Genomic DNA, 26,819 nt, shown 5'->3' with positions numbered 1-26,819 from the left:
AATATATATATATATATAATTTTAATTAAATTGAATCCACTAGTTGATGTAGATCCGGTGTGTTTAGATGCTTGTTGGTTTAAAGATCGTGTAAAAACGTGAGGATGTGTGAATGGTGCCACAAGCATGATGCAGAAGCGGCAGTAGGCGAATATTAACATGTGCGTGTGGGGCAGTGGGGAGCACGTATTAAGTTTAACGGCGACTCTTCATAAAGGCCGCGGGGAAGCTAGTGTGAGTCACACTATTTATTATTATTATTTTTTATTTTTGACATGTCCACGCAAGATAAAAAAAAAATGAGAAGGAAGAGAGATGATTCGAATTAATGACTTTCGTTTCATTAAGTGTGATTCATAGCCGATTGAGTTATCCCTTAGAAACTAAGTGTCACACTATTGTAAATACGAATGAACTGTTCTTTTTTTTAATATAAAGTTAAAGAAGCTCTGAAAAAACAAAAAAAAAATTAAAATTAAAAGCTTCATTTTTTTTTCTTTTTCTATTTTGTCACTTTTTTAAATTATTATTGGATTATAGGGTCGTGTGAAACCCATAAATCTAATGATAATTTTTAAAAGTAGGACGATGGAAGAATAATAAGAGGAAGATGTGTAGTATTTATTTATTTATATAGGCTCCGTTTGTTTCAGCATAAAATATTTTCTGTTGAAAAATATTTTTAGGGAAGTCATTTTACACGAAAATGTTTTACAGTAAAAACATTTTCTTGTGTTTGGCACGCGCACAAAAAATCACAAATATTTTTTATATTTTTATTTAATCATATTAACCTATAAAATGAAATTTTTATTCACAACTGAAAATTACTCACTGCAACTCACTCGGCACCTGCCCGGACCCCGCCTAGACCCTATCGGAACCTCGTCGGAATCAACCTAAAACCTTGGCAGGACCTGCCCAAGACCCGACATGGATATTTTTTGTAATTTAGTGTTTAATATGATTTTGCCTACACACCAAATAACGGAAAATGTTTTCCAAGAAAATGTTTTCTACTGAAAAACATTTTCCGACGTCGGGGACCCGCCTAATTTTCTGTACATCCCAAATACCGGAAAATGTTTTCCACCGAGAATATTTTCCGACGAGTCCCAGGCAGGTCCCAACGGGGTCCCGCGCGGGTCCAGTTGGGTCCCAATTAACTCCCTGGCAAGTCCTAGTCAAGTCCTGGGCGGGTCCTAGGTAGGTCCCGGCGGGGTCTCAGGCAGGTCCTGATGGGTCCTAAGCGGGTCCTGATCAAGTCCCGGGCAGGTGTTGACGGGTTCCGATCAAGTCCAGGGCAGGTCCCGGCGGGGTCCCAGGCAAGTTCCGGGCGGGTCCCGATCAAGTCCCGGGCAGGTCTAGAGTGAGTCCTGGTCAAGTCTCGAGTGGGTCCTGAGCGGGTCTTAGTCAAGTCCTAGTGAGGTCCCGGGCAAGTCTCAGGCGTGTCCCGATCAAGTCCTGGATAGGTCCCGGTAGGGTTTCGGGCAGGCCCTAGTCAAGTTCTGGGCAGGTCCGATCGGGTCCCAGGCAAGTCCTGATCAGATCCCGACGGGTCCAGGGCGAGTCATGGTCAACTCCCAAGAGGTTCTCGGGTAGGTCCCGATCAAGTCCCGAGCAGGTCTGATCAGGTCTCGGGTGGGTACCGATCAAGTCTTGGCGGGTTCTCGGGTGGGTCTGGTCGGGTCCCGAGCGAGTCCCGGTCAAGTCCCGGGCGGGTCTATGCAGGTCCCAGGGCAAGCCCCAATGGGGTCTTGGGTAGGTCTTGGCAGAGTCTGTTGATTTGTAAATGAGATGCTCAAAATCAAAAAATTGTTTACGGTTTTGAAAACCATAAACCATTTTCTGAAAATTAAAGAAGAATTTTCAATCCAAGATAAAATATTTTCTATTGATTATTATTTTATGTCGCACCAAACATCCGAAAATTCGAAAAATATTATCCGTAAATCATTTTAGCAATAATTTGTAATTTTTGAAAGTTTTAATTAAAATAATTATAAATTCATCCTTAGATTTTAAGCTAATATCGAATGATTCAAATACAAAAGTTATCTTAAAACTCCTTATGATAACCTACTGTATCAAATCAATCATCTCGTTTAATTTTGTTCATTTTTCTTATGAAACCTTTATAAAATTACAAGTTTATTCTTCATTATTAAATTTCAATCTCAAGTCAAAGACCAAGTTTAACATTTTTCTTCTAAGTGCATGAAATATAACATTCTTTGAATCTTTAGGCTCCATTTGCTTTTTTGGGTTTTTTTTTTTTTTTTTTTTTTTTTGTAAAATATTAATAAATAACTCAAACACAAATCACTCATAAAAAACATCAAAACAGTTTTTTTTTTTTTTTAAAAAAAAAAAAAACCCTTTAAAAGCATTTTTAATTAATTAGTTACTTCATAGGCTTATAAATTTTACATTTGTACTTGCTACTCCACTGGCTGAATTTTGTAAGATAGGAAAAAAAAGAAAAAGAAAAAAAAAAAGGGGAATATTCTTCAGACTTGAATGAACCACTCACTGAAATGCAAGAATAACCAGAATGGGATCTTTTCAGCAGCCCTAAAAAGTCTCTGATTTGAATGTATGGTTGTGATAATGAGGGTTATGTCCTATCTTTCTGACTATAATATAAAATAAATAAACTGTATTTTTAGGCTATCTGGTTAGACTGAATTTTCTATAACAGACAAAGAAAATTGGTGAACCATTCAATGAAAGCTAAGCTAAACCATACAAAGCCCATTTTGGTCAAAGAGCTAATTATAGATAACGTAGGCAACATAAGTCAGGCCTCAAATTTATGCTCTCTTTGTTAGAGAATTGAGGTGACATAGAAGAGCATAAGCTATAAATTAAGCTAATTAATAACTTGTTTATGTTTAGGGAATAGAGTTGAGAAAAGCATAAGCTATAAAATTAAGCTAATAATTATATGAACTTGCTTATCTCCAATACTCCTGGGGTTGGTGTGTGTTAGGTGAGGGTGTCATGGAAAGTCCCAACTCTTTCAATTAAAATAAAATGGCTTAAATTAAAGGGTTAAACGCATGCAACCAAGAGATTTCAGAAATTGAAGGAAATGGCAACAAGCAACAGCAGCCACGTAGACAGCAAAAAGGAGTTAGTTGTGGGAGAAGGAAGATGTCGGTATCAAGGGGGTTGGTACTCCATGGAAATGACCAAATTGGGTCTTGCCACCAACCCACGACGAACTCCCAGCGCCTGAAAGCGCTAAACTCAACGTTTTTTCCAAACCAGATTCTCCTACCATTTACCAACTATAACAATGACATGGTGACGACATCATTCATTCCTTCCCATCATCAACTGATTTTTTTTTTTCTTCTTTTAATTAGGATAAATATTGTGCCAGCAAGACTTCGTTTAGCATTAACAGGGGATTCTGTTTTGGTAAATCAATTGAGAAAACACTTGCACCTCAATTTGCTGAGTGTTAAATAAATGATTTTGGCTTAAATCAATTAAGAAAAACAGTTAAGGAGCCACTTATGCCCTTGATTAAATGATTTTTTTTTTTTTTTTTAAATATGTGGAAAATAAACTTCTTATTGTTTCCATGGTATAATTGCTGTAAGTATCATATGGTGGCCGGTTCTTCATATTCAGAGATAACATGAAATAATGAATTGGGTATTAGTTTTATTGTTACCATTTTTGTTTGACTTCGAAAAGAAAAATTGAAATAAATAATCGATGGAAGGCATGAATAGTCAAAGTTATTGGTTTTTGTTTGGTTAGGGTGTTGCGAAAGTGACCAATTGATCCTTAAACTTGAAAACCTGCAAAGGAGTAGTTTGATAAAATAATCAACTGGTTACTAGAGTGGCTTTTTTTTTTTTTTTTTTTAAGGGGAGGACAACCCGACAACGAAACCCAAAAGATAAAATGCAGTATAAATACAGTAGCAAGAACTAAATCCAATCTAAAAAGACTAAACAACATATTAGTAGAATGACTTGCTATATGTTTAGCACAGCTATTGAATAATGCCTTTGGGGATAGCAAGTGGGGGCGGGTAGAAACAACAAATAAACCAAAAATTGATGACCCTTTCTTTGTTTGTTTTTGTTCAGAGAAATTTTTTTTTTTTTAAAAAAAAATTAATATGTTAATATTTAAAGGTAAAAATGATGTTAATATTTTAAGGTAGTGACATGGGTCAAAGAGACATGAATCATTGGGCTGGAGTTTGTAGCTTGGATCCGAACCCAAATTAAAAAGGCCAGTGAACCAACGACCTTTGAGTTTTGACAAGATTTGTAGCTTGGAAGACTAAAAACAAATTGCACTACATTAATTAATTAAACTGGGTCCACATTTCTTTAACCCAGATCTACTTTTCTATATTTCTCGCTTAGAAAATCAAGACATAATTAGGTAAGACATCGACAACCTTCTTGTTGTTTTTCTTTGGCGGCAATGCAAAGGATAAAAGGCAATACAACGTTTTTTTTAATGAAAATATGTAATTTGATCGATGAAATATCAAGAGTATAAAGTTCTTACAATATAAAGTATAAAACTTTAAAAAATTATAGTCAAATGCTATGAAGTTATAAAGTTATAAAAATAACTTTAAACTTCCGCTAACTCAATTAACTTCCCAAAGTAATACTTATTGTAATATCAAAATCTAACCTATGATTATAAATTACAATGAAATGGTAGTTTAAAGGGATTAAATAGTAAAAATCTAAATTTACAAATGCCTTTGCAAAATGTTAATCAATTTAAAAGTTTAGAGTATTTTTCTTATTATATATATATATATATATATATATATATATTTTTGTTGTCTAAAAAGCTCGTAAAATATAAATTTAGAGAACACAGAAAAAAAAAAAGTACCCGCGTGGCGGGGGCACCACCACACGCGTACAAATCCAAATCCACCAACAAAATAAAAGACAAATAGGCATAAATAAGAAAAGGGGTAGCCTCGTACATTCACAACCAAAGCAACTCTTATAAACTCCCCCACAAATCCCACCACCAAAATCTGTGCATTTCTTCACTCCTCTCCTCTCCTCTCCTTCGAGCCCGCCTCTCTTCCACTCTTTTCTCTCTTTCCCGCCCCAATGGATCCCGTCAGCGACTGGGGAAACACACCCCTCAACACGGTGGACCCAGAAATCCACGACCTCATTGAGAAGGAGAAGCGGCGCCAATGCCGGGGCATCGAGCTGATTGCGTCGGAGAACTTCACCTCCTTCGCCGTCATCGAGGCCCTCGGCAGCGCCCTCACCAACAAGTACTCCGAGGGCATGCCCGGCAACAGGTACTACGGAGGCAACGAGTTCATTGACGAAATCGAGAACCTTTGCAGGTCTCGCGCCCTCCAGGCCTTCCACCTCGACCCCACCAAGTGGGGGGTCAATGTGCAGCCCTACTCCGGCTCGCCTGCCAACTTCGCTGCATACACGGCCGTGCTCCAGCCCCACGACCGCATCATGGGCTTGGATCTTCCCTCTGGCGGTCATCTCACGCATGGGTACTACACCTCCGGAGGGAAGAAGATCTCGGCGACCTCGATTTACTTCGAGAGCTTGCCCTACAAGGTGTCTTTCGATACTGGGTACATCGACTACGATAAGTTGGAGGAGAAGGCCTTGGATTTCAGGCCCAGGTTGATCATTTGTGGTGGTAGTGCGTACCCCCGGGACTGGGACTACGCCAGGTTCCGCGCTGTTGCGGATAAGTGCGGCGCTCTCTTGCTCTGTGACATGGCTCACATTAGTGGCCTTGTTGCTGCGCAGGTATATTTGATCATTGATTGCTGATGCTTGATCTGTGTTTTTAATTTGATTGGGTCTTGTTGTGTGCTCTGGGTTTAGATCTGCATGTTACTTGGGGTCTGGTTGATTTTGGGAGGAACACAGTTTAGCATGTTTTGGATCTGGGTCTTTTTTATTAAAATCTAATTCGGCTTTAATTGAGTGATTGGTTGTGTAGATCTGCATTTGAGTTCTTACTTTTGTTCATGCACATTTAAAACTTAAGTGACAATTTTATAATGCGAAATCGTTGTGCATCTTCTGGATACATTGTGTTTTGAGTTGAGTGGAGTTTAAATATATGATGTGGGAGGAAATGGGATGAATATCCTTGATTGTGGACTGCATGATTGTATTATAGTGCCGAATCTTGAATCTTACATGCAAATAATTAATTAGCTTATTGGATCCCTCCTCCTATACATGGCATCTTCGGATTCAATCTGTTAGAGCTTTGAAATAATTGCTTTGTCATTTATTTACTGTGTCTATGGATCTTAGTCTCCTACCTGACCTTTTATGATCTGGGTGTTTCTTGTCTAAAATAGTTACTTTTATTGTTGGGTGTAGGAAGCTGCGAACCCCTTTGAATTCTGTGACATAGTCACAACCACAACCCACAAGAGCTTGAGGGGTCCTAGGGCTGGCATGATCTTCTACCGGAAGGGGCCTAAACCAGCCAAGAAGGGCCAGCCAGAGGGTGCCGTTTACGACTTTGAAGACAAGATCAATTTTGCTGTTTTCCCCTCCCTGCAGGGTGGTCCTCACAATCACCAGATTGGTGCTCTGGCTGTTGCTCTGAAACAGGCCATGGCGCCTGGGTTCAAAGCCTATGCCAAGCAAGTCAAGGCCAATGCAGTTGCCCTTGGAAACTACCTGATGGGCAAGGGATACAAGCTTGTCACTGGAGGAACTGAGAACCACCTAGTTCTCTGGGATCTTCGGCCTCTTGGGTTGACTGGTAAAAGAAATGAGTTACTTGGTTTAGAAAAAGTAACTGTTGTGGGCATTGAATTTCACTTCTGATTTATCTATGCATGGTGTTCCTGCAGGCAATAAGGTTGAAAAGCTTTGTGACTTGTGTAATATTACTGTGAACAAGAATGCTGTGTTTGGTGACAGCAGTGCCTTGGCTCCTGGAGGAGTGCGAATTGGTAAGAAATGCCAAGGATCAATTTCTTTCATTACTTCTCTGCTAATGGTTGTATGCACATCTTGTGAGAATGACTTTTTAAGACAGAAATTGAGCTATATGGCAGTTCGATGTCTTATATTATATTGAAATAAGATAACATTCTTCGACATTTATGTCAAAATCACATCACCTTATGGCAACTAAACTACTTCTCTCACTTGATAATAACCCATGCAATTATTGCTCATATCTTTATCTGCATGAATAAGTAACGGTGAGTGTGTATTTTGACAGGTACCCCGGCCATGACTTCAAGAGGGTTGGTTGAGAAGGACTTCGAGCAGATAGCAGAGTTTCTTCACCAAGCTGTGAGCATCACCTTGAAGATCCAGAAGGAGCATGGAAAGCTATTGAAGGACTTCAACAAGGGCCTGGTGAACAACAAGGACATTGAGAACCTCAAGGCTGACGTTGAGAAGTTTTCGGCATCCTTCGACATGCCCGGCTTCCTGACTTCTGAGATGAAGTACAAGGATTAGGTGTAGAGCTTTTATTCATTGCTATTACAGTTTGTTGTTGTTATAAAGGTGCATAAAAAAAAGAGGGAAAAGAAAAAGCGTCTTCTGCCTTTTGGCATCGTAGGTTAGCCTGCTGTTTTATTTCCTGCCTTGTGCCTTTGTCGGTGTGTGTGTTATGAGAGTTTGATATCATATCCTCTCAATAACAATCTTTTTTCTTTTTTCTTTTTTTGGTTTTTTTAAATATCTTGTGTCTCATGGGGAAATTAGGAGAAATCATGTTCTTATTCACCGTACTAATGAACAATAAAGTGCAAATTTGTTTATTTTTTGTTTTCCTTATTCTCTGGAAGCAGTGATTGGTAAAATGATATTACGATTTTTGTTAAGAAGCGTCGGTCGTTATTTGTGTCGATGCATTATCATTTAACCAATTCGACCCTTTTTCCATGATGTTCGCAGGTATCTTTCTTTATATACTCTTTTATGTCCATGTTGATCTTTGGCAATTGCGCGCAGAGAGGCGCGTTTTCACAAAATAAAAAGAAAATTGTTTAAAACAATATATAAAAATGGATGGAGTTAAAAGATCACGGTGGCTATCGCTTGGAGGCAACCGTTATGTTGGTGAACTCACTGCCATTGCGGGGCCGTTTGCAATTTTGGCGGCCACCGGATGATGTGACGATGCTGCTAATTCCTTATATTGTCTCTATTGTTGGTATAGATCTCAAGCCTGGGAGGATTTTATTTTACTGAATTTGTTCCAAGTTGTCCTATTATTGTTTTTTTCAAGTTGAATGGAGTTTTCATATAAATCTGGACTTTTTTTTTATTTTTTTTTATTTTTTTATATATATATATATGAATGATTTGTTTTGGGATTAAATGGTGTTCTTATCTTGAGAGTTATAGTTAAAATACTTTTTGGGATGACTTGAAATTGTTTGTTGTTCTTAATTCACAAGAGACTAAATTGTGGCTCAACATGCCATTCGTAGAGCACATGCAAAGTGCCCAAGTACACCGCCAATCTACCATTGATTTAGAATGTTTGCAATTTCTAATTTCGGCGCCTGTCCAAGCCTCATGCAACTAATGAAATAAATACTGTTCATGTGCAATAAAGCTGCCTTATAGCAATTCAATAAGACAGCCTTATGGGAGAGACTGTAGCCTGTCCGAGCCCCACCTACTCAGATGGCAGCCTGAACGGCCGGGCCTCATGTGAGAGGCTGCAAATTACAGTGCAATTAGACAGCTTCATTGCATGGGATCCCGGTCCTGCTTACATGTATAACAATTACCATTCTTTCACATCTATAGCATATGATAATTAACTATTTCCTATTACAAGAGAACTCGAGCATTGTGCATTCTGTACACAACCCTTCAATATGCTGCTACATCCCAATGAATGACACCCCGCACAAGACTCGTTTGGAAAAACCTCAATCAAATATCTCCTGGGCTTCAATTATACTGTGCTGACTGAAAAACAGAGCAGGAGACATTAGTCGAACAGACAAAAACAAATAAAGAAAAAAATATCATAGTAAAACCAGTTCCAGTAAGATGAAATTATGGCCTTACTGGTCGTCCTTTGTGACGCGATAATATTTTTCTGCGTGCTGCCGCTGACCAATTAATTGGGCAAAACGCTCATCATGAGTAATCACTATCAGCTGAAAATTTTCCTGGCCCTTTCTGTCCTCCATAATTCTGCAGGAAAACGACAGAAGATGCGTAAATGCAGGCCTTTGTCCGAAAATAGACTCTCAAGTGAAGATATAGGATGTTCATACCTCAGAAGAGCTGCGGCAAGACTCTCGGCATTTGGGCCATCCAAGTTGGTGGTTGGTTCATCTAGTGCTAATATACCACAGTTGAGGCAGAAAGTCTCGGCTAAAGCCAACCGTATGATCAAGGAAGCAAGGACCTGAACTAAAAACATTAGTTTCCCATTTCTTGTAAAAGAAAGAGGTGGTAGATAAAGTAAGCGTTCAATGATCACTCACCTTCTGCCCAGCACTACACCTTCCCCTCATTTCTAACTCTGCATCACCAGTCTGCATGACAACCTGTATAAAAAATGTGACAGAAACAAATAGAATAACAATTAACAAAGAATAAAAAGTTTGGCCAGCTCAACAATAATAAAAAAAAAAAAAAAAAGAAGAGGAGAACAGTTTGAAAAGGATTTCCATACCCTGTAGCTGTAGGAGCGAGTCCCAGCACCTTCAGAATCAGAATGGATACTAATGTAATCTATGTCTTGCCCTCTGTATGTTTGTTGCCACAACTCTCTTATTATTTTATTAATTTCTTCCATTTTCATTGAGTGGAATCGCATAAGTGCTCTGAAAGGAAATGGATTAGAGAAAACATAATTATTTACTATAACATTGTCATTTTACATTAGAACTTTCATGAGTAGTTTAGCACCAATATTTAGAACTATAAAATAAAGCCTTGATCCAATCCACCACTAGCTGTCTATTGCCCAAGAGAATTCCATCAAGGAAAAAAGATTAAAACCAAGTTAGATAATTAAGAAGCGTGTACTAGAAGTCAGCATGGAAGCAATATGATGCTGGGCACTAGATGGATAGACAACCAGAAGTAAATGGGTCATCCCACAGGATCCACCATCAACGGTGCAAACAGAAAGATAATGCATGGTTACGAAAGATATTGGGCCGGATTGATAGATTGTTTTTGAAGCACCAAAAAATGGTGAGCAAAATATGTTGGACAACTAAGATACAACCACTTATTGACTAGGCTTACTGATGTCCCAAAGAACGTACCTGCAGTAATGAAGTCGAGATATATGAGGAGAAGTGTAAGATAGAGAAAAGAGCTATTTAGGTTTGTCAGAAAACCAGCGTAGCACTGTTAGTGGACAATATTGATGGACAAAACTGAAACTAGTAACTTTTGGAAAATTATTGAATCACTCCTGAGTTTTAGACATTTATTAAATCACTCCCTGAGTTTCTATTTTTATCTTTTAGCTCCTTGAATTTGTCCATGTTATCCTTTTGTCCAATCCCATACAAATTCGGTCATTTTTTTGGATGGAGCTCATACAAAATTGTAACTCTTAACCTTTTTCAAAGATGAAAAAAAAAATATTAGGAGTGGCTAGCACGGCCACCCCCACAGTGGGGGTGGCTCATGTGGCCACTCTCAAACAGAGGGTCTGTGAGCCGCCCCCTAACTCATGGGTCACCCCTTTGATTTTTGGGGTGGAGGGGGCAGTGTCACTGATGAAAAGGTCCATACACCCGGTGGATGGATCTTGAACTCACGACCCTACATTTGGTAATTACAAGAAGAGTTGCCATTTGAGCTAGAGCTCGTTGGCTAAAATGCAAACATAACTATATTCCAGAAGTAACAAAAAAATTGCTTCAAGAATCTGGCATCACCTAGCTTAACTGAACAAGATTTAGAAAGAATTTAAAACACATTTAAAATATAACAGCTTATAAAAGAAACATATATATATATATATATATATATATATTAAGCGTACTTGTCAAGTGCATTGTAGTATCTGTCCAGGTCCTTGTTTGCCATCTCAGTTGTCTGTTACAAAATGTTTTCCAGTTATTAATATGTACGAGTAATAAGGAGAACACCTATAAGCAATCTGGAGAAAAACATTCAACCTTAAGCTGGATTAGCTGATCAAAGTACCGATTGTCAATATCCTTGTATTGTGCCTGTTTAAGATCAATTTTGTTTTTCGAAACGTTACTTTGGTAGACAGCCACTGTTCCATGGTACCTGTTTAACTGTTATGAAAATAAAAGAGGTGTTAAATCTTTTCATTTAAGTAAAGAATGTGGCTTGAAGATACTAATTTGACAATAATGAGAAGTAAATTTAAAAGCATAAAAGGGTTGTACAACATAGAAACCTCATAAATGCATATGCATTGCAATAACAAGAAAGTATCCAACAACTACCACATTCAAGTGACTTTCCAGCTTTAGACTTCATCGAATTTTAGAATGTGTGAACTTTGCAACCACAACTTTCTTAAATACTGTAATTAGGTCTTTGTTAATTAAACTTACCTTCCACTACTTTTTCCTTTTTCTCCTTTGCCCCCTCCTCTCTCCGTATGTCTGTATAGCTGCTAGACCAAAACTAGGCCTAAAGAACCAACCAGACTTACCAGCGGGGTATTAACAAGCTTTTCCAGTGGTTGTTCCCACCCAAGTGCAGTCTCTCTCTGCCCTCACCCCTTTCCATTGCAAATAGGTTCAAAGGCTCTCACACCAAAGATAAAGCAGTGGATGGAAAAGTAAAGTCCCAAATAAAGTTCAGAAAGATTAAATGGTGGCAAACAATTCAGTTTTTTTTTTGACTAATCATGAATCAACACGTCAGTAGGACTATAATGTCCATGGTAAGAAGTGGGCATCAACTACCTAAAGGGGAAGGTAAACATATAAAAATGGTGTCTGTAGGATTTAAATACCTCTGAAAGAAGTCTCTCTCTTTCCTGTGAGAGCTTTCCAAGTTCAGCTTCAAATGTTGAAACCCCACCGATCTTCAATATTCTTTCTTCCAGTGATTCAATCTCACAGGCAAGCTCATCTACTTCAGCCTTTGTTTTCCTATAATTCAAGTTGTCCTCAATATTTCGTCTTAACTGATCTTGATTCCTCATCAAGTCTTTACTTTTGTTTAATTCAGCTAAAATTTCCTGCTTCCTAATGTCGCAACTTTGAAGTTGAGATTCTGATAGAGATTGCTTTTCTTGCATTTCTTTCAACCTGTCTCCTTTCTTTAAATCATAATACCTGGTTGAACAATGTGATGGTCAAGATCAATCGTATTAGAGACGTTACACATCAAATCTCGGGTTCACAATGCTTACTCTTTAACTCTAAAAGAAATTTTAAGTAGACTCTCGACTTCCTGCTGGTAATTTCTTTTTTGTTCAGCCCGCTCCTCATATTCACAATTAAGTTTAGCTTTCAATTCATTGTAGTCACGCAGTAATTTATCTTTCTCCTTCGATAAAGGGCCAAGAGCCTCCCCCAAATGCTGAAATTAACAAGAAGATCAGTGCATTATGCAGTTCAGTACAACAACAAAACTTTCTTTACAAGAAAACTGCACAAATAAATCAAAATGTCAGAAACAGGAGAGCAAAGAGGCCTAGGTTAATGACTTTGTGGACCTAAGAGACATACAACAATAAGTATTAAGCTAGGTTTCACATACAACTAAAGACATTCAAAACCACCTACGTGACGAAACTTACTGAAATGGAAATTAGAAATATATATGCATATAAGTGCAATTAACTGATGCATCCCTTAATCCACGGCTTCACAAACTAAAGAATTACAAACTCTATTATACGACAAGAATTAAAAGAACCCTATCTCTACTTCACTAATGCTTATCCAACCCACCTCATGTATTTATGCAAAAACCCCAATTTCCTCGGGATATAGAGTGGACAAGCATAAATGGAGAGAAATTAGAGCTCCCCACAAAGATAATATTCTTGATAAAAAATTTTCACTTCAAAGCCTCACAACCTCTGCAAGAGTTTGAGCATTTTTTGGGTGGTCACATTCAACCTTGTCAGAACCTAGTTACATAACCATAGATAACATCAGGAATACCATTAACTCAAAAAGCAACTAAGTAGATTTATTACACGTCTGAGGATGGAATTTCATATTTAAAGTTACAGAGGTACCTTCATGTTGACAAAAAAATCTTCCCATGTGCAAATGATGCTTGAAGCTAATAACAGAGTGACTCTTTTTCAGGGGGTGGGAATGGGAGGATGCAACAGATAGGCCTAGACAAGTTTGATGGGTCACAGAAAATTGTTTCTAAGTCAGACCCCGACATGTTATTTCCTCATTCTCATAATGTCCTTCCAAACTAGTTTTCCAGTTTCATTTACTAGGTAATTTTTCAACACATAACCGACTTTCATGAGAGCTAAACTCTTTGATCACGTTTTCCATTGTAATGGATTCTACACACTTCTGTTTGTAGTGCACAGCCACTCTCTCTCTCTCAAAAGAGAAACATTTGGAGGGAAACAGATATCCATATGCAAAACACACTACATAAAATTACATTCTTGAAATGCACAAAGAGACAGCAAATCCGAGTTCTACTCAAGTAGGAATTTTTCACTGGATACATTTAGTAATATTCCCTACAAAAATAATTATCCACAATATATTCATGAAAATACCAATAGTAGGCGAGTAAGCCATACATGTAATACTCATAGATTACTATGATATGTGAAGACAATTACCATTGGCATGAGAATTATACACGGACAAAAGCAAATTCTTGACAAATGATATAGGCAACACCAATAAATATCTTATAGATGTACAAACAACCTTCTCGTCAAGATCAACTTGACTTTTTTCCTCGGTTAAACGCTCTAACTCTTCTTCTGCCTTTTTAACATCACGCAATGTATTAGCTGCTTTGACTTTCTCCTCCCTTAGAGTGTGCCACCGAATTTGAATGTTGGATAAATCATTTTCCATATACCTCTGCTCATCCCTTAACTTCTCCAGTTCATTATGCAAACCATCCCTGGTAGTCAACAATTAAAATAGTTAAAAAAATCAAATCCAAACAGAAGCAATAAAGTATTGCAAGATGTCACAACAAGAGTTCAATAATAAATACATATTAGAAAAATATGCAGAGCTAAATGCTAAGAAATAATTAACAAATCTAAGTCAATGTCACATAAATTGAATGTGCTTACAAATGATCGTAATCAAATTGGCTAAGGAATAAAAAATAAAAATAAAAAAGTGGAAAGTTCAAGTCAAGTACTTTGTGCTTTGCAATGTATTCAGCTCTAACTGAATTTCTTCCATGGTTCTCACGCCTTGCCCTCGAAAATCAAGCTTATACTCTAAATCATCAACTTGCTTTTGCCAACTTTGAATTTCTTGGAAGAGCCTGTCAGCAGTTTCAACAGGCTGCACCAAGGCCTCAACTGAGTCCTTATCAGCCTTTACTTGAGCTAAAACACCTAACACCTACACCGGAGAACAGCCATTATTGGAGCCGAAACACATAACAGTTTTAAGAAAAAGATTTTTTGACTTAGCAAATAAAGAAACTCCCTGCACAAAAAAAAAAAATAATAATAAGACAATATTGACACATATTAAAGCAATGTAAGGAAACCTCATTCACTCTGCACTCTGCACTCCACACTCCACGTGCCCCTCTTGTGGGCAAGTTACAGATAAGAGAGAAAAAGGAGGAGAAAGAATGAAAGGAAACAGCAATCAAATTGTTTTAGTTCTGAGATAGAGTAGAAAAGGGGTTTATTCCTTCATTCACCGTTATGGGTGTACTCTCTGTTTGTTTGATTCAAGTTCTAGCAAAATGATCATAACATACAGAATGCCACAACTAATCAAGTCAATTCATCAGAACCGTGTGTCTTTACTCTTGTGCTGGTGGAAGAAATATTTTCACACCATTCTGCTCAGTCAAGGGGTGAATCTTCTGTTTGATCAAAAGCAATTGCATCATTTCTCACAGCCTCAACCAACTTATAGTCCTTGTAGTGCCTCGAACTCAAACAAGTCACTCCTTAATGTTACATCTTATGAACATGACATGATCATCATGGTCATCTTCAAAACATGAGGCAAAACAGATCTTTTTTTTTTTTTTTTCCTCTTTAACTAAGCAACCACCTGCTCTTAACTAAAGTACTATTGGTTGTACTTTTTCTGTTTGTTTTGACCATAGCATTCTTACGGGTTACCAATAATATAGCCAACTCAACCCATCTGTGCCTCGTCTGAAACACTCTTGTATCGGCAGCACAAATACTTCTAAACATTAGGCTCTATAAAGGTGCATGTCATCTGTTTGATCAAAAGAAATTGAAGGTCATTTTCCACAGCCTTAACTGACATTCTCTTAGCCCTTCCTCCAGTCCTTGTAGTGACTCTTTGAACCAAGTTACTCCTTGGTGTACAAGCAATGGTCATAATGAACATGACACAACACAATCATCATAATCATTCTCAAAACACACAGAGAATCAGATCTCTCTCTCTCTCTCTCTCTTACACGCACACAAAAAAAATAAAAATCAAGCAACTACTCTTAACCGAAGTTCTATTTCTTCATTACGATGGCAATTTCATACTGTATATAGTATTATTAAAACCTCTGTAGACCAATCTAAACTATCTAAGCCGACACAATTTTTTAAGACTTAACTTGATTACAATCAAGACTTGAACCCTTTCCTTCCATCTTTTTTCCAGGCTTCTCTATTTCTTTTCTCCTAGTCTTGCAGAAATGCCATTAATATCCTATTTTTGTTGCTGGCAATTTCTACAGTTCCCCCCCCCCCCCCCCCCCCCCCCCCACCAAAAAAAAAAAGCACATAAATTAGTGACCATATCCTTAGAATTTACAAAAAAAGTCATCCTTGTGAAGAAACTTTACACCCAACACACTGAGCAGCATGAGGTGAAAAACAATATGCAAAATGATCAAGTCTCATGTGCTAGCAGATACTTGATTCTTTTACACACTACAAGCTAAGATACTGAGGCAGTATGCAGTAAGGGAAAATACAGTACTAAAAATAGAACTTCAATGTTTGGAGGTTGTAGTGAAAAATGCACGTCACATGCTTCCCTGAAAAGTTGGCAGTATTTGGAGAGATATTTAAAAGCAAAATGTGCCAGAATTGATAATTACATCATCAAGGGCCTGAGTCTTTTCATCCAGCTCTTCGGTCAGCTCATGCAAATCTTTCTCAGCATTAGGAATTGTTTCCTTTCCAATTTTAAGATATTCTTCATAAACCATACGAAGCTTGTCTAACTGCTGAAAAAAAGATTCAGCATTTGAGGACTCCACAGCCAACACTTTCATATGCTCAGCGGAACTTGCTGCCTTCACTCTTTGCTGTAATTCACAGGGAAATATCAGCCAATTCAGCTAGAACTATAAAAAGCTCAAGGAGCTAAAGCCACCTGAGTTAACGGAAACCCCAGTGGAAGACCAAGCAATTGAAAAAATAGTGTGTGCACTACAGTCCAATGAAAAACCTGCTTTAAAATTTTGAATAATGAACATACTAACCTTTTTAACAAACTCATCTTCCTCTTCCGCGGAGAAAGGGCGCTCACAGCAAGGGCAAACGTGATGAGCACGAGCAACCCTTTCAAAAGGATCAAACATTTGCCGCATACCATCTGCAATGTTGTATTTGCTGCAGGAGATGCACCACATACAGTATAAGCACCTTAACAACCACAAAAGTGATCATTCAGATATGCATCAATTAATATTGTCTATGAAGTAAACACCAGGAACCTTTTCTGGACATCTTTTTTCTCCTTAGCTGACTCCAAGACTTTGACGTAAAAATCTATGCTAAGAGATTGCTGATCCAAGGACTGAAGTTTGGATTCAATAAATTTCTTCCTTGCTGCATGAAATCAAATTATGAAGCATTACGGAGAAAATGATTCTGTGAATTTATTTAATCTAGTCATTTGCATATATGGATGACAAATGTATGTTACATGGTTACCAGATAAGTAGAATGACATCAGAATTGTTGGCATTACACAACTACTACAACAAGACTGGTAGTATCCCAGGAAATCTCTGAAACGAATAGCAGTTATTAAGCTGTGAGTAATACTTACACTCCACATCCTTGCCACATTTGGACAGATTAGTATTAACTTCTTGTATTTTAATCTGCAACATATTCACCTCCTTCTCAGCTTCACGGGATTTTGTATTCAAGTCATCAAACTCCATTCCAATGGCCCTACACCAGGAATAATAGCAACTTGAAGAGAAGTAATAATAATAATAATAATAAAAGCATGATTCAAAACAAGAGTAATAAACACCCATAAAGTTTGCCAGGTGCCTCTAAGCTCTGACCTAAGACCCTCCAGCACAAGACAACCATAAAAAATGTCACTTAAAATTAAACAACCGGTAGTGAAAACAGAAACATGCAACGAATATGAATGCAAATTCTCAACAGTGTAAAAGTGCCTATGAAAGCTGAAATGCCTTGACTTATTGTTTGGCATTCAAGCAGGTCTTTCAAACAAGACCTCGGCATGTTAAAGCAGGGATCTATCACACAGTTTCAAGATCAGGGTCAGAAATAGGATCCTAGAGTCCTAAAAACCAACTGTTATGCAAATTGATAGTTGCTCCAAGCCTCGTCTCTAGATTTGACAGTTGCACATAAACCGGCACAAATTCTAGAATCAGATTGGAATTAATCATTTAGACTTCATTGTTTTACAGCCTTATCCATATATTCCAAGGAAATAAACTCTTTGATTCACCAAGAAAAATTACCCTAAAATAGCCTCCCTACTAATTTTTTTAGAAATTATGATGCTAAATGATAAATGAGAAATTATGATTCATTTAGACTTCATTGTTTTTATGCTAAATGATAAATCATGATGCATTTTGAAAAAGAAATTCTCTGTAGAGGGAGTTGGAAGTAAACCCCGCTAAGAGCTTCCTACATCCAACCTACATCTCAAATAAGATGTCCATATAAGATTAGACCATAGTTGTCTTGGGTGTAAAATTGTTTCATCCAACTCTTAGAATCAGAGATAAGACTTAGCTTTGAACAGAATGCTATATATATATATATATATATGAAGTGAACCCCGCTAAGAGCTTCCCACATCCAACCTACATCTCAAATAAGATGTGCATATAAGATTGGACCATAGGACAACGCACAAAGGGATGATTCTTTTGTTGTCTTGGTGTAAAATTGTATCATCCAACTCTTAGAATCAGCAATAAGACTTAGCTTTGAACAGAACACATCAATTTAAAATAACCCCAAAAAAAAAAATGATAAAAAGAAGAGAAGGAATTGAAAAGAGAAGGCCATTCTCATTCAAGCCTGAAGAATAAGCAATGTATATATCTTAAAAGACATAATGTGCTGCAGAACAACAAAACCGGGACTAAGCACCAGTATACACTGAAATTTTGGAACATTTGGTTATAATAGGGCCAACAAAATCCAAGAGACTACTAATGACACAAAGATTCCGCACAGCCCTCTGGGTTCATAACTAACCTTAACATAACAGATAAAACGGCACCTAGAAAATAATCACCAATCATATAATGATTTTGATTATATGTTTTTGTTAGTATAGACCTACAACAAAACATACTAATAAATGTTTTTTTCCAAAAAAGATTACAAAGAAATTATAGATCAAACTATGGTACATGCTTTGAAAATAGTAGTAAAAATAACAGAAAAATATAAAGAGAGATTCTTCAAGAAAAGAGAATTCAAGTGCAAAGTCTTCATGTTGTGGGATGCTAGGAAGTTTATTGCTTATACACGTGTGCACACACACAGACATCCAACAAGTCTATTACAAATCCTTGATTTGACATTTCACCTTGCCAGTCCCAAGCCACATCAAAGAGGCCAAAGCCCAAAGGGGTATGAGATAAATAACCAGCATTAATGCTCCAATCAGTCCTACATGAATATGCTTGAAGCTAAGAAAATTTCGCCTCTGGATGCAACTTTTGCCATCTACACTGATTACAACGCAACCCTCTTTTATTTATTGTTGTTATTCATGTTATGTTCCCATTTGGAACGAAAACGGTTTAACAGCGTGGAAGATAGGCAAAAAATGAAGAAACTATCAAAAACCTAAGTGAATCTTTGAAATTTTTCTCAAATAAAAGTCTTAAGACTAATAAAACAGCCACAAGACAGAAGTGAAAGATGAAGAGCACTTTGAACCAAAAATTTCTGTCATTGCCATAATCTTCTTCTCCTTTATATTTTCAAAGCTAATCCAAATATATTCAACAGGTGATTCCCAAACTGTAGTAAAAAAGATCTGAAAGTTATATTTCAAGCACATTCTTCAAGTGACTAAATGGTGTCAATTGATGGCACCTACAACAACTTTGATTAATTATTGGCAATGCATAGCCTGGGAGAAGACCTATGAGTTCCAGGCATTACAGTAATATTGGCAACACAACAGAAACGTGATGTAGTGGAAAATGTGAGAAATAATACTTATGTACTAGACTCTCAGTCATTGAAGTTCTCTACCTTGATATGAAAGCTAAAATTCAAATACCATGCAGTTATACTGATTCATCCTTTTTTTTTGGTTGGGTTGGGGGGGGGGGGGGGGAGAATAATGAGAACAGAAAGGGTAGATTATAAGTTAAGTCATGCAATGGAACCTTACTTGATTCTGATCTTAGTAATAGATTCACAGGGCAAGAGTTACATTAACGGAGAACTGACTGCAGAAATATCATTTTATAGAAGAGTCAATAATAGATAAAAGAAATAGGTGAACAACCTTTGGGCCTGAGTAATTTCCTTTTTCAAATCTTTGTCGGGTGGAAGCCTCCCTTTCAGCACTCCTCTAATTCTGTCCTTGTACTCATCAACTCTGTAAAGAAATTAGAAAGAAAACACCACCAGCATCAAAACACAAGAATACAAGGTAACTGAAAACTTAAGCAAAGAAGCAGAAAAGAGATCTGACTAACATCTTTTTGTGTTTCTTCTTGTGATTCTCCAACTCTGCCTTCTTCAGAGACAGTTTCACTCTGTCCTCAGAATCAGCAGCCATAACGTCTTTCTCTCGATTAACAGCCTTTATCTTTTGTTCTATGCTATATAGCTCACTCTGCTTTTGACGTATGTTTGATTCAAATTCTCTTTCAGCAAGCTGATTCGTTTTTCTCTCAACCTCAATACGCTGCATGATAAGGAGAAGCATTACTTGAATACAACATAATCTGTTAGGTAAGATTAAGGTTGTGAATTCCAAGCGAGGCTAGCAAGCAGGGTCACCTCACCATGTTTTTTTCTCTTTCGTCAATGTGAGAAAGATTAACATTAGAAATTTGGAGTTCGAATGAATCACGCTCATTTTCCTTCTCTTCTATGCGTTTCAAAATGCCACTCTGCATGGATTGCAAAGGAAAAAACCCTACATGAAATGTGCAGGCATTGGCAATTGCAAAAGTTATGTAACATGCACTTTTTAAGCACAAACCTTGATCTCTAATTTGGCCTGTTTTTGCGCCTCAATATTTTTCCATCGGTCATTTGCATCCATATAGCAGTCCCATGCTGTCTTAAGTTCATATTCATTTGATTTCTGAAATAACATCCTTCCCAGTCAATGAATCTCAGAATGGTTGCTATAAAGCATTAGAGCTCTTACCTTGGATTTGAAAGGATAATTCTTTTGCTGAGTTAAATTAAAATCATTTTCATCTCCGATAGTCTAATTTCAGAAAAGAATGTCGAGAACATATATATGCATACTCCTACAAAGAAATATAAATCTAGCCAAAAAAAAGTCACCTTTTTATCCTCCATATCCTTCTCAAGATCCATCAACCTAGATTTGATTCGATTTATGAGGCTCAAAGCACCTTCATCACTGAAGGGGGTATTTGGAAGAGACCCTAGATTATGCCTTGCAAAAAGTTTTTGAATGGTGAAATCTCGTTCATTCTTCAAGGACATATGAGCCTGAAGTAAAAAGTAAAAGAGATGATCAGAAACACATTCCACACAAATTGGATGACTTCTAGATTAAAAAAGAAGTTTGAATTACTTCAGCTTCAGTTTGTAGCTTGCTAATCTCCCAGATAGATTCATTAATTGTCCTCTTAAGAAAAGAACTTTTAGTCTCTGTGTCATTCATTTCCCTCTCTAACTTGCTTATTTTAGATTCCAAAAGTGCAATCCTTTCTTCAAACTTCGTTTTCCATTCCTTCAACTCTTCATCAGTGTCTGAAAAAAACAAGCAAAAAAAATAAAACTGTTTAGAATCCCTCAATTGGTCCCTAAAGAAACAAAAGTACAGCATAACAAAAAGCACCAGTACAAAGGGGAAAAAGTATGAGAACGCCAGCAAAAATAAATTGCAAGAATTGAGACAGATTATCCCGCATATGCTTAAAGCATTAAAGACCTTCATTCTCCTCAGCAAGAGCAGCATACTGTTTCTGCTGCTCCTTAAACAATGTGCTTCTTTCCGCAGTCTTTGTTGATATCAGGTCCTGTAGTTTCCGCAAATCTTTCAGCGTTATTTCAGAATGATGAATTTTAGCATCCACATTTTGGATGCTTTCCCCCAATTCCTGCATTTGTATGTTCAGAGATTCTGTTTTCTCTTGATCTTGAGCAATGCTTTCCCGAAGCTGTAAGAACACAACATCATCAACAAAACCACTCCATTAAAATCTAGGCACATTTGATATTAAACATCAAAATTTCTTGTATAAACAGTGCAACTGAAAAACTAATCAAGTTTCATAACAACTAAAATCACTTGCCTTATATCCTAATACAAGCTTAAGAATTCATAATAAGCTGAAAGTGAAGCAAAAACAGATAACCTGCAAATATATAAATATTTGTGTGTGTGTGTGTGTGTGTGTGTGTGTGTGTGTATATCAAATTGTCTTAGTACGACAAAGAAGAGTAAACCTTATATGCAGCATCTTTCAAAGTTTGAAGATTCTCCAATTTCAGCTTGTAGGTCTTTATTTCTTGAGCCTGATCCTTGTGAAGTTTTTTTATAACCTCCAATGCCTTTGTGTATCTGCTCAATAATACATGACCATGTATAATTACTTAAAGTCATAAACACCAATGTAATTAACAAAAGTAAGCATGGGAAAACAGAAGGAAAAATTGAAACAAACAAATGAATATAGGACTGCATGAAGATTATACCAGCAGGCTCTGAGTGCAGTAATTATATAAGTTTCCACAAATGGTTTCAAAGATATAATTGCAATTATAATTACTGTTGAAAACAACGAAAATGCAGTTGGCTGGGTGGAAGCAAAGATGAATTTATCTTAAGGAGGATGAGTTACTTTTATTCGAAGAACTCTTTCAAGTTTGCTGTCCTATTTAATGTCACTATTCCCTATGCCAGTGGGTCTAGCAAAAAGATTACAGCCATGACAAGGAAATTTCTTGAGGGAGGGGCCAGTGATGAATAAGTATCATTTGATAGATTGGAATACAGCTTGTTCTCCTATTCAATCAGGATGCATGGGTGTAAAGGAGCATGTACTTTTGATCAAGCACAGTTGGGCAAGTAGCTTGGGAGATATGCTACAGAGTGGAGACATTTTTTGGAGGGTAGTGGGGGGTGAAATATGGGAACAAGTGCCGACAAAGGTGTACAACGGAAAAGAAATAAGAAGGGGTTGGGGGGCGGAGGGGGGGAGGAGGGGCGCTAGGAGGAGTTCTCCAAACATATCAGTTTTGTAGTGGGGATTGGGGACTGAATTCCCTTTTGAAGTGATCTATGGTGCTAGGAGATTCCAGTAAAATTCTTTTTAAGTCCCCAAGCTTTTCAGTATCATGGAGGATAGAAATGTATGTACGGCTGGTAACTCAATGGTAGGCTATTTTGGCATCCACAGTTTTAAACGGATATACAAGATATTGAGTTGATGAAGCAGCTTATGGAGTATAGTCTATTAACATCAATAGGGAGCACAATGACAAGAGGTGCTGGAGTTTGACAAGGAGTACGAAGTTTGAGATAGAATCTTATTTTTTTGATAAGTAAAGATATATTATCAAAGCGCAGAGGGGCGCAACCCTAATACACAGGGAGTATACAAGAGTTGAGATAGAATCTTATTATCAGACTTTGAAGGTGGTTTGCGGGCAAGCTATCAATGGAAGAATATTTGGCAAGCAATGTTCCAGCAAAAGTCACTTTTTTAAAAAAATAAAATTAAAAATTAAAAAATTCTTTGATATAAAACAGCCAAAGGAAAATTCTGACAGTGCATAATCTGACAGTAGTTGGCTAGTTGGAAAGTTAGCTTTAATAAGCACCAAATTCGAGTGACTTGGAATGCAGCGCCTTTATGTTTGATGTGGCATATTTGGCGCAAGCTAAAAGCAAGGACATTTGAAGACATTGAACACTTAGTGACAAAGTTGAAGATGCCGTTTCTGAGATTGTGTCATTTGATTCGCCAACAACAACTAGTAGCTTATCTACTTCTTCATTTTTTTTTATGTTTTTGCCCTTTGTAACTTTAGACCTTAAAAGTTTTTTCATTTTTCCTGTATACTCCCCTATGTAAGATGAGCCCTTTTATTGTAATACTTTTTACTGATAACAAAATTGGACTTAATGGCTATAACTTTTGAGAATGAAAAAGAAGAAAGAATGATTTAAATGGTTTACAGAACTTATGTGAGGAAAAAAATGTAAAAGGGATGACCATCTACTACATGACATTGACTATACGTGTGATGATATGAGAGTGTACCTGAGGATCTAATCAAGCTAATATTCAATATTAGGACAGAGGGCATGTAATTATCTAGGTTCCCTAATTCTTCTCTTCCATACCTATTGTACGTAAGTTACCATGCTTCAAAAACAAGAGTCACGCTCTTTAAACACCCTAAGAATAGGCGTTAAGTCATCTATTCATATTCTTTAGGCAAAATTGGTTATTTTCCGGTGTTTGGTTGCAAACCTGAAAATGTTATGGATAACATTTTCAAGTGTTTGGTTGGAACCTGAAAATGCTATAAAAACACCACCATCACCTCACTCACCCAAAATCAGCATACAAGACAGCAAAATCACCACACAAACACCTTCAAAAACATACTCTGATCAAAACCTCAATCAAAGATCAACATCTCAAATCCAACCAATTGGCCATCCAAAAATCACAATGAACATGACTAATTAATAACCGAACACCTCAACTCCACACTGAACCCTTCAACCACTAGACACAATTCCAAATCCATTACCAATGTCACACTTAGTCTCAATAGCTAACACCGTGGCCAAGTACTTGGTATCCGGCTTCTTCAGCTTCACCTGGGTGTGGTGCTCCATCAAATGTGCATTGGTCAAGATCCTCCTCCCCCCAATGATGAACGTACTGCTCGCACTGTACTGCCTCTTCCTCTGCCACATGAGTGAGAAATTGGGCTCTGAGTGAGCGAAGACCTTCACCATCGTGTCCATGGAGGGCACCACCCTCACCATAATCTCCCACTGCACCGACTCTGACACTATAGTAGTGGAGCTTGTCGTTGCTATCGTCGCCGTTGCGTGGGCAAACTCTTCGTTCCGCTCTGCATGCCTAGAGTTATGGCGCTTTGCTGAAGCCACTATGTTGGCCGCAAGTTCTCATTCTTGACATTATGAGTACAACCACGAGCACGCCAAGAGGCTGATGGGTCGTTCAGGTCCGTCGTGGGTTCAGTGATATAGGGACTGAGACGACGTCATTTCTTGCTGCGGTGGTGTATTGGAAGTCCTTGGTCTCTTTGGTTGGCAGAAAATGTTTTATGAAAACGAAATGCATAAAACATTTTACGCCCCATTAGCCTTGTTTTCCTTGGTCAACTGAAAATGTTTTCGTTTTGACCAAAATTTTCAGCTGTCCCAAATACCCAAAAGTGGAGGAAACATTTTCTAAAAAAGTTTTGCACCAAAACAAATGGGGCCTTAATATAAACTGACTTTAACATAGCATAATTCACAAAAACTTCTAACAAACCATTAAAAGAATTCATTCTCATACAGATAATTGATGGTGTACGTACAAAATAATACAAATGACGTACAACTATATAAGTTACCTCATTTTCTTTCTAAAGACTCAAAGAAGATAAACAATACCGGGTTGCAGAGAAGATATCGTCAAATTTCTTTTTTAATGTGGAAGGATCTTGCAATGGCCAATTAGCTTCATCTTGGTGTACAAATACCACGTTTTCCAGAATAGCCTTTGAAACACCCATTAAAGCAGGGATCTCTCGATCCATGTCAGCACATCTATAGCTAAGGCAAACTTTCTGCAGTTCAGCCATATAGAGGATTAATTCAAGTTGATGTTAGACTTATGAAAACAGCGAAAATATTGCATAAAGATAGATAATCATTCTAGCCAAAGACAACATACACACTACTTTGACAGTGATAAAATCTTCTCTCAGGACAGTGTTGTATATTTAAAGATGTAATTGAGTACAGCAACAATAATAAACTAGTCAATCATAAATAATATTATCCAATCCAGTTTGTCAAAAAAGCATAAATTATAATCAGAAAAGATACGGGCGGACCAAAAACTTACCTCACCAGTGTGAGGGTTTATTGTTTGAAGCACGCTCTCAATTGCCTTATACTCCATCTTCGACGCCTTCTGCGTCAGCTGAAACGACCTAATGCACACCACATCCTTACCCACCGCTGTCTTGAATCGAAGCTTAATTTGCCCTTTTGTCTCTGTTTCCCCTGCAACCTAAAACCATCCCCAAAAACAAAATATAGGGCCTCTTTGAAGACTAAAAGTAAAATGAAAACAAGCTCCTTTTGGTTAAATGCAGGAAAATAAAAAGCATGTCACGGAAAACCCGTACGCACAGCTACCCACACAAGGATTATATTGTACTAAAACCCTGAGCACTTGAGTTCTCTCTCGCCCAAACACTAGGAAGTCAGGTATTGGAACCTTGGCCAACAATTATAAATGCTGACCTCAACAAGTTCAGTTAAGTATATGCACAATTTTAGGAAAATAAAGACAACCATAGTTTAAATAATATCATTTTCCTCAGTTTTCCCGAGAACCAAACAGAAATGGAACAATAATATCATAGTGAAATGAGAAATGGAGAGAAAGAGACCTTGGGGTCGTGAATGAAACTGTGGCCGGACCTCGCATTGGGAGGCAGCTCTCCGGTGCACGAGAGCTTCAAGCACTCTATGATGGTCTGCATGATCAAATCCAAACACTTAAAACATACCGGAAAGATGATAAATATACATGAAGGAGTGTGAGGGGTTGAGAAGTAAATTACGGTTTTGCCAGCTCCATTGGGGCCGACGATTAGGGTTAATGGCTTGAAGAAGGTGATGACGTTCTTGTTCTCCGGGTCGAAGCTCCGGATGCCTTTGATCAACATCTTATCGACGGTGCTCATCTTTCTTCTTCCTTAAAACTTTCTATTCAATTATTTCAGAATGGAATGTGAAATTGGAGGAGCTGATGATAAACATAACAAGCATCAAACTGTCGCCGGAAGTGTTGGGGTCGGCGACGGAGGAAAGGAGGGAAAGAATGAGTATTACTTCTTGTCTTAAAAGTTTTGTGAAGAGAATTAATAGAAAAATAATCAATTAAAGGAGAAAATGGAGAAAAAAGAGCTAGGAGTGTTTTTTTATTTTTTATTTTTTCCTTTCTTCTTTTAAAATTTTG

At 37.5% G+C, this 26,819-nt stretch overlaps 2 protein-coding genes across 2 annotated transcripts; one reads left to right on the top strand and one right to left on the bottom strand.

Annotated features, from left to right (window-relative positions):
- The first annotated feature begins 5,013 nt into the window (after positions 1-5,013).
- On the top strand, positions 5,014-7,789 carry SHM4 (serine hydroxymethyltransferase 4). Its single transcript, XM_059590106.2, has 4 exons — positions 5,014-5,792; positions 6,381-6,771; positions 6,863-6,964; positions 7,240-7,789. The coding sequence occupies exons 1-4, from the start codon at positions 5,115-5,117 to the stop codon at positions 7,482-7,484; spliced, it is 1,416 nt and encodes a 471-aa protein (XP_059446089.1). The 5' UTR covers positions 5,014-5,114; the 3' UTR covers positions 7,485-7,789.
- Positions 7,790-8,718: 929 nt separating this feature from the next.
- On the bottom strand, positions 8,719-26,680 carry RAD50 (DNA repair-recombination protein (RAD50)). The gene is made up of 27 exons (XM_059589792.2): positions 26,422-26,680; positions 26,248-26,334; positions 25,695-25,862; positions 25,238-25,413; positions 22,039-22,153; positions 21,521-21,749; positions 21,161-21,339; positions 20,905-21,075; positions 20,591-20,695; positions 20,391-20,498; positions 20,079-20,290; positions 19,886-19,978; positions 17,183-17,310; positions 16,845-16,959; positions 16,611-16,740; positions 16,224-16,433; positions 14,319-14,527; positions 13,868-14,069; positions 12,361-12,530; positions 11,959-12,283; positions 11,141-11,266; positions 11,005-11,057; positions 9,673-9,823; positions 9,482-9,544; positions 9,269-9,402; positions 9,057-9,185; positions 8,719-8,954 (listed from the first exon to the last, which is right to left on the bottom strand). Exons 1-27 carry the CDS (start codon positions 26,542-26,544, stop codon positions 8,915-8,917), a joined length of 3,951 nt encoding a protein of 1,316 aa, XP_059445775.2. The 5' UTR covers positions 26,545-26,680; the 3' UTR covers positions 8,719-8,914.
- Between the last annotated feature and the right edge of the window lie 139 nt (positions 26,681-26,819).

Source organism: Corylus avellana, chromosome 4 (assembly GCF_965113065.1).
Source record: "Corylus avellana chromosome 4, dhCorAvel1.hap1.2, whole genome shotgun sequence".
NCBI lineage: Eukaryota > Viridiplantae > Streptophyta > Magnoliopsida > Fagales > Betulaceae > Corylus > Corylus avellana.
This window is presented reverse-complemented; position numbering and strand designations above follow the sequence as displayed.

Bases quoted from the DNA above. Each gene is read 5' to 3' on its own strand.
- RAD50 (XM_059589792.2), bottom strand. From the start codon at position 26,544: ATGAGCACCGTCGATAAGATGTTGATCAAAGGCATCCGGAGCTTCGAC. The intron at 16,434-16,610 runs GTTAGTATGTTC...TGTGAATTACAG, and splicing joins AAGATGAGTTTGTTAAAAAG to CAAAGAGTGAAGGCAGCAAG. The intron at 12,531-13,867 runs GTTGTTTGTACA...TGTTAATTTCAG, and splicing joins AAGTTGATCTTGACGAGAAG to CATTTGGGGGAGGCTCTTGG.
- SHM4 (XM_059590106.2), top strand. From the start codon at position 5,115: ATGGATCCCGTCAGCGACTGGGGAAACACACCCCTCAACACGGTGGAC. The intron at 6,772-6,862 runs GTAAAAGAAATG...GTGTTCCTGCAG, and splicing joins TCGGCCTCTTGGGTTGACTG to GCAATAAGGTTGAAAAGCTT. The intron at 6,965-7,239 runs GTAAGAAATGCC...GTATTTTGACAG, and splicing joins TCCTGGAGGAGTGCGAATTG to GTACCCCGGCCATGACTTCA.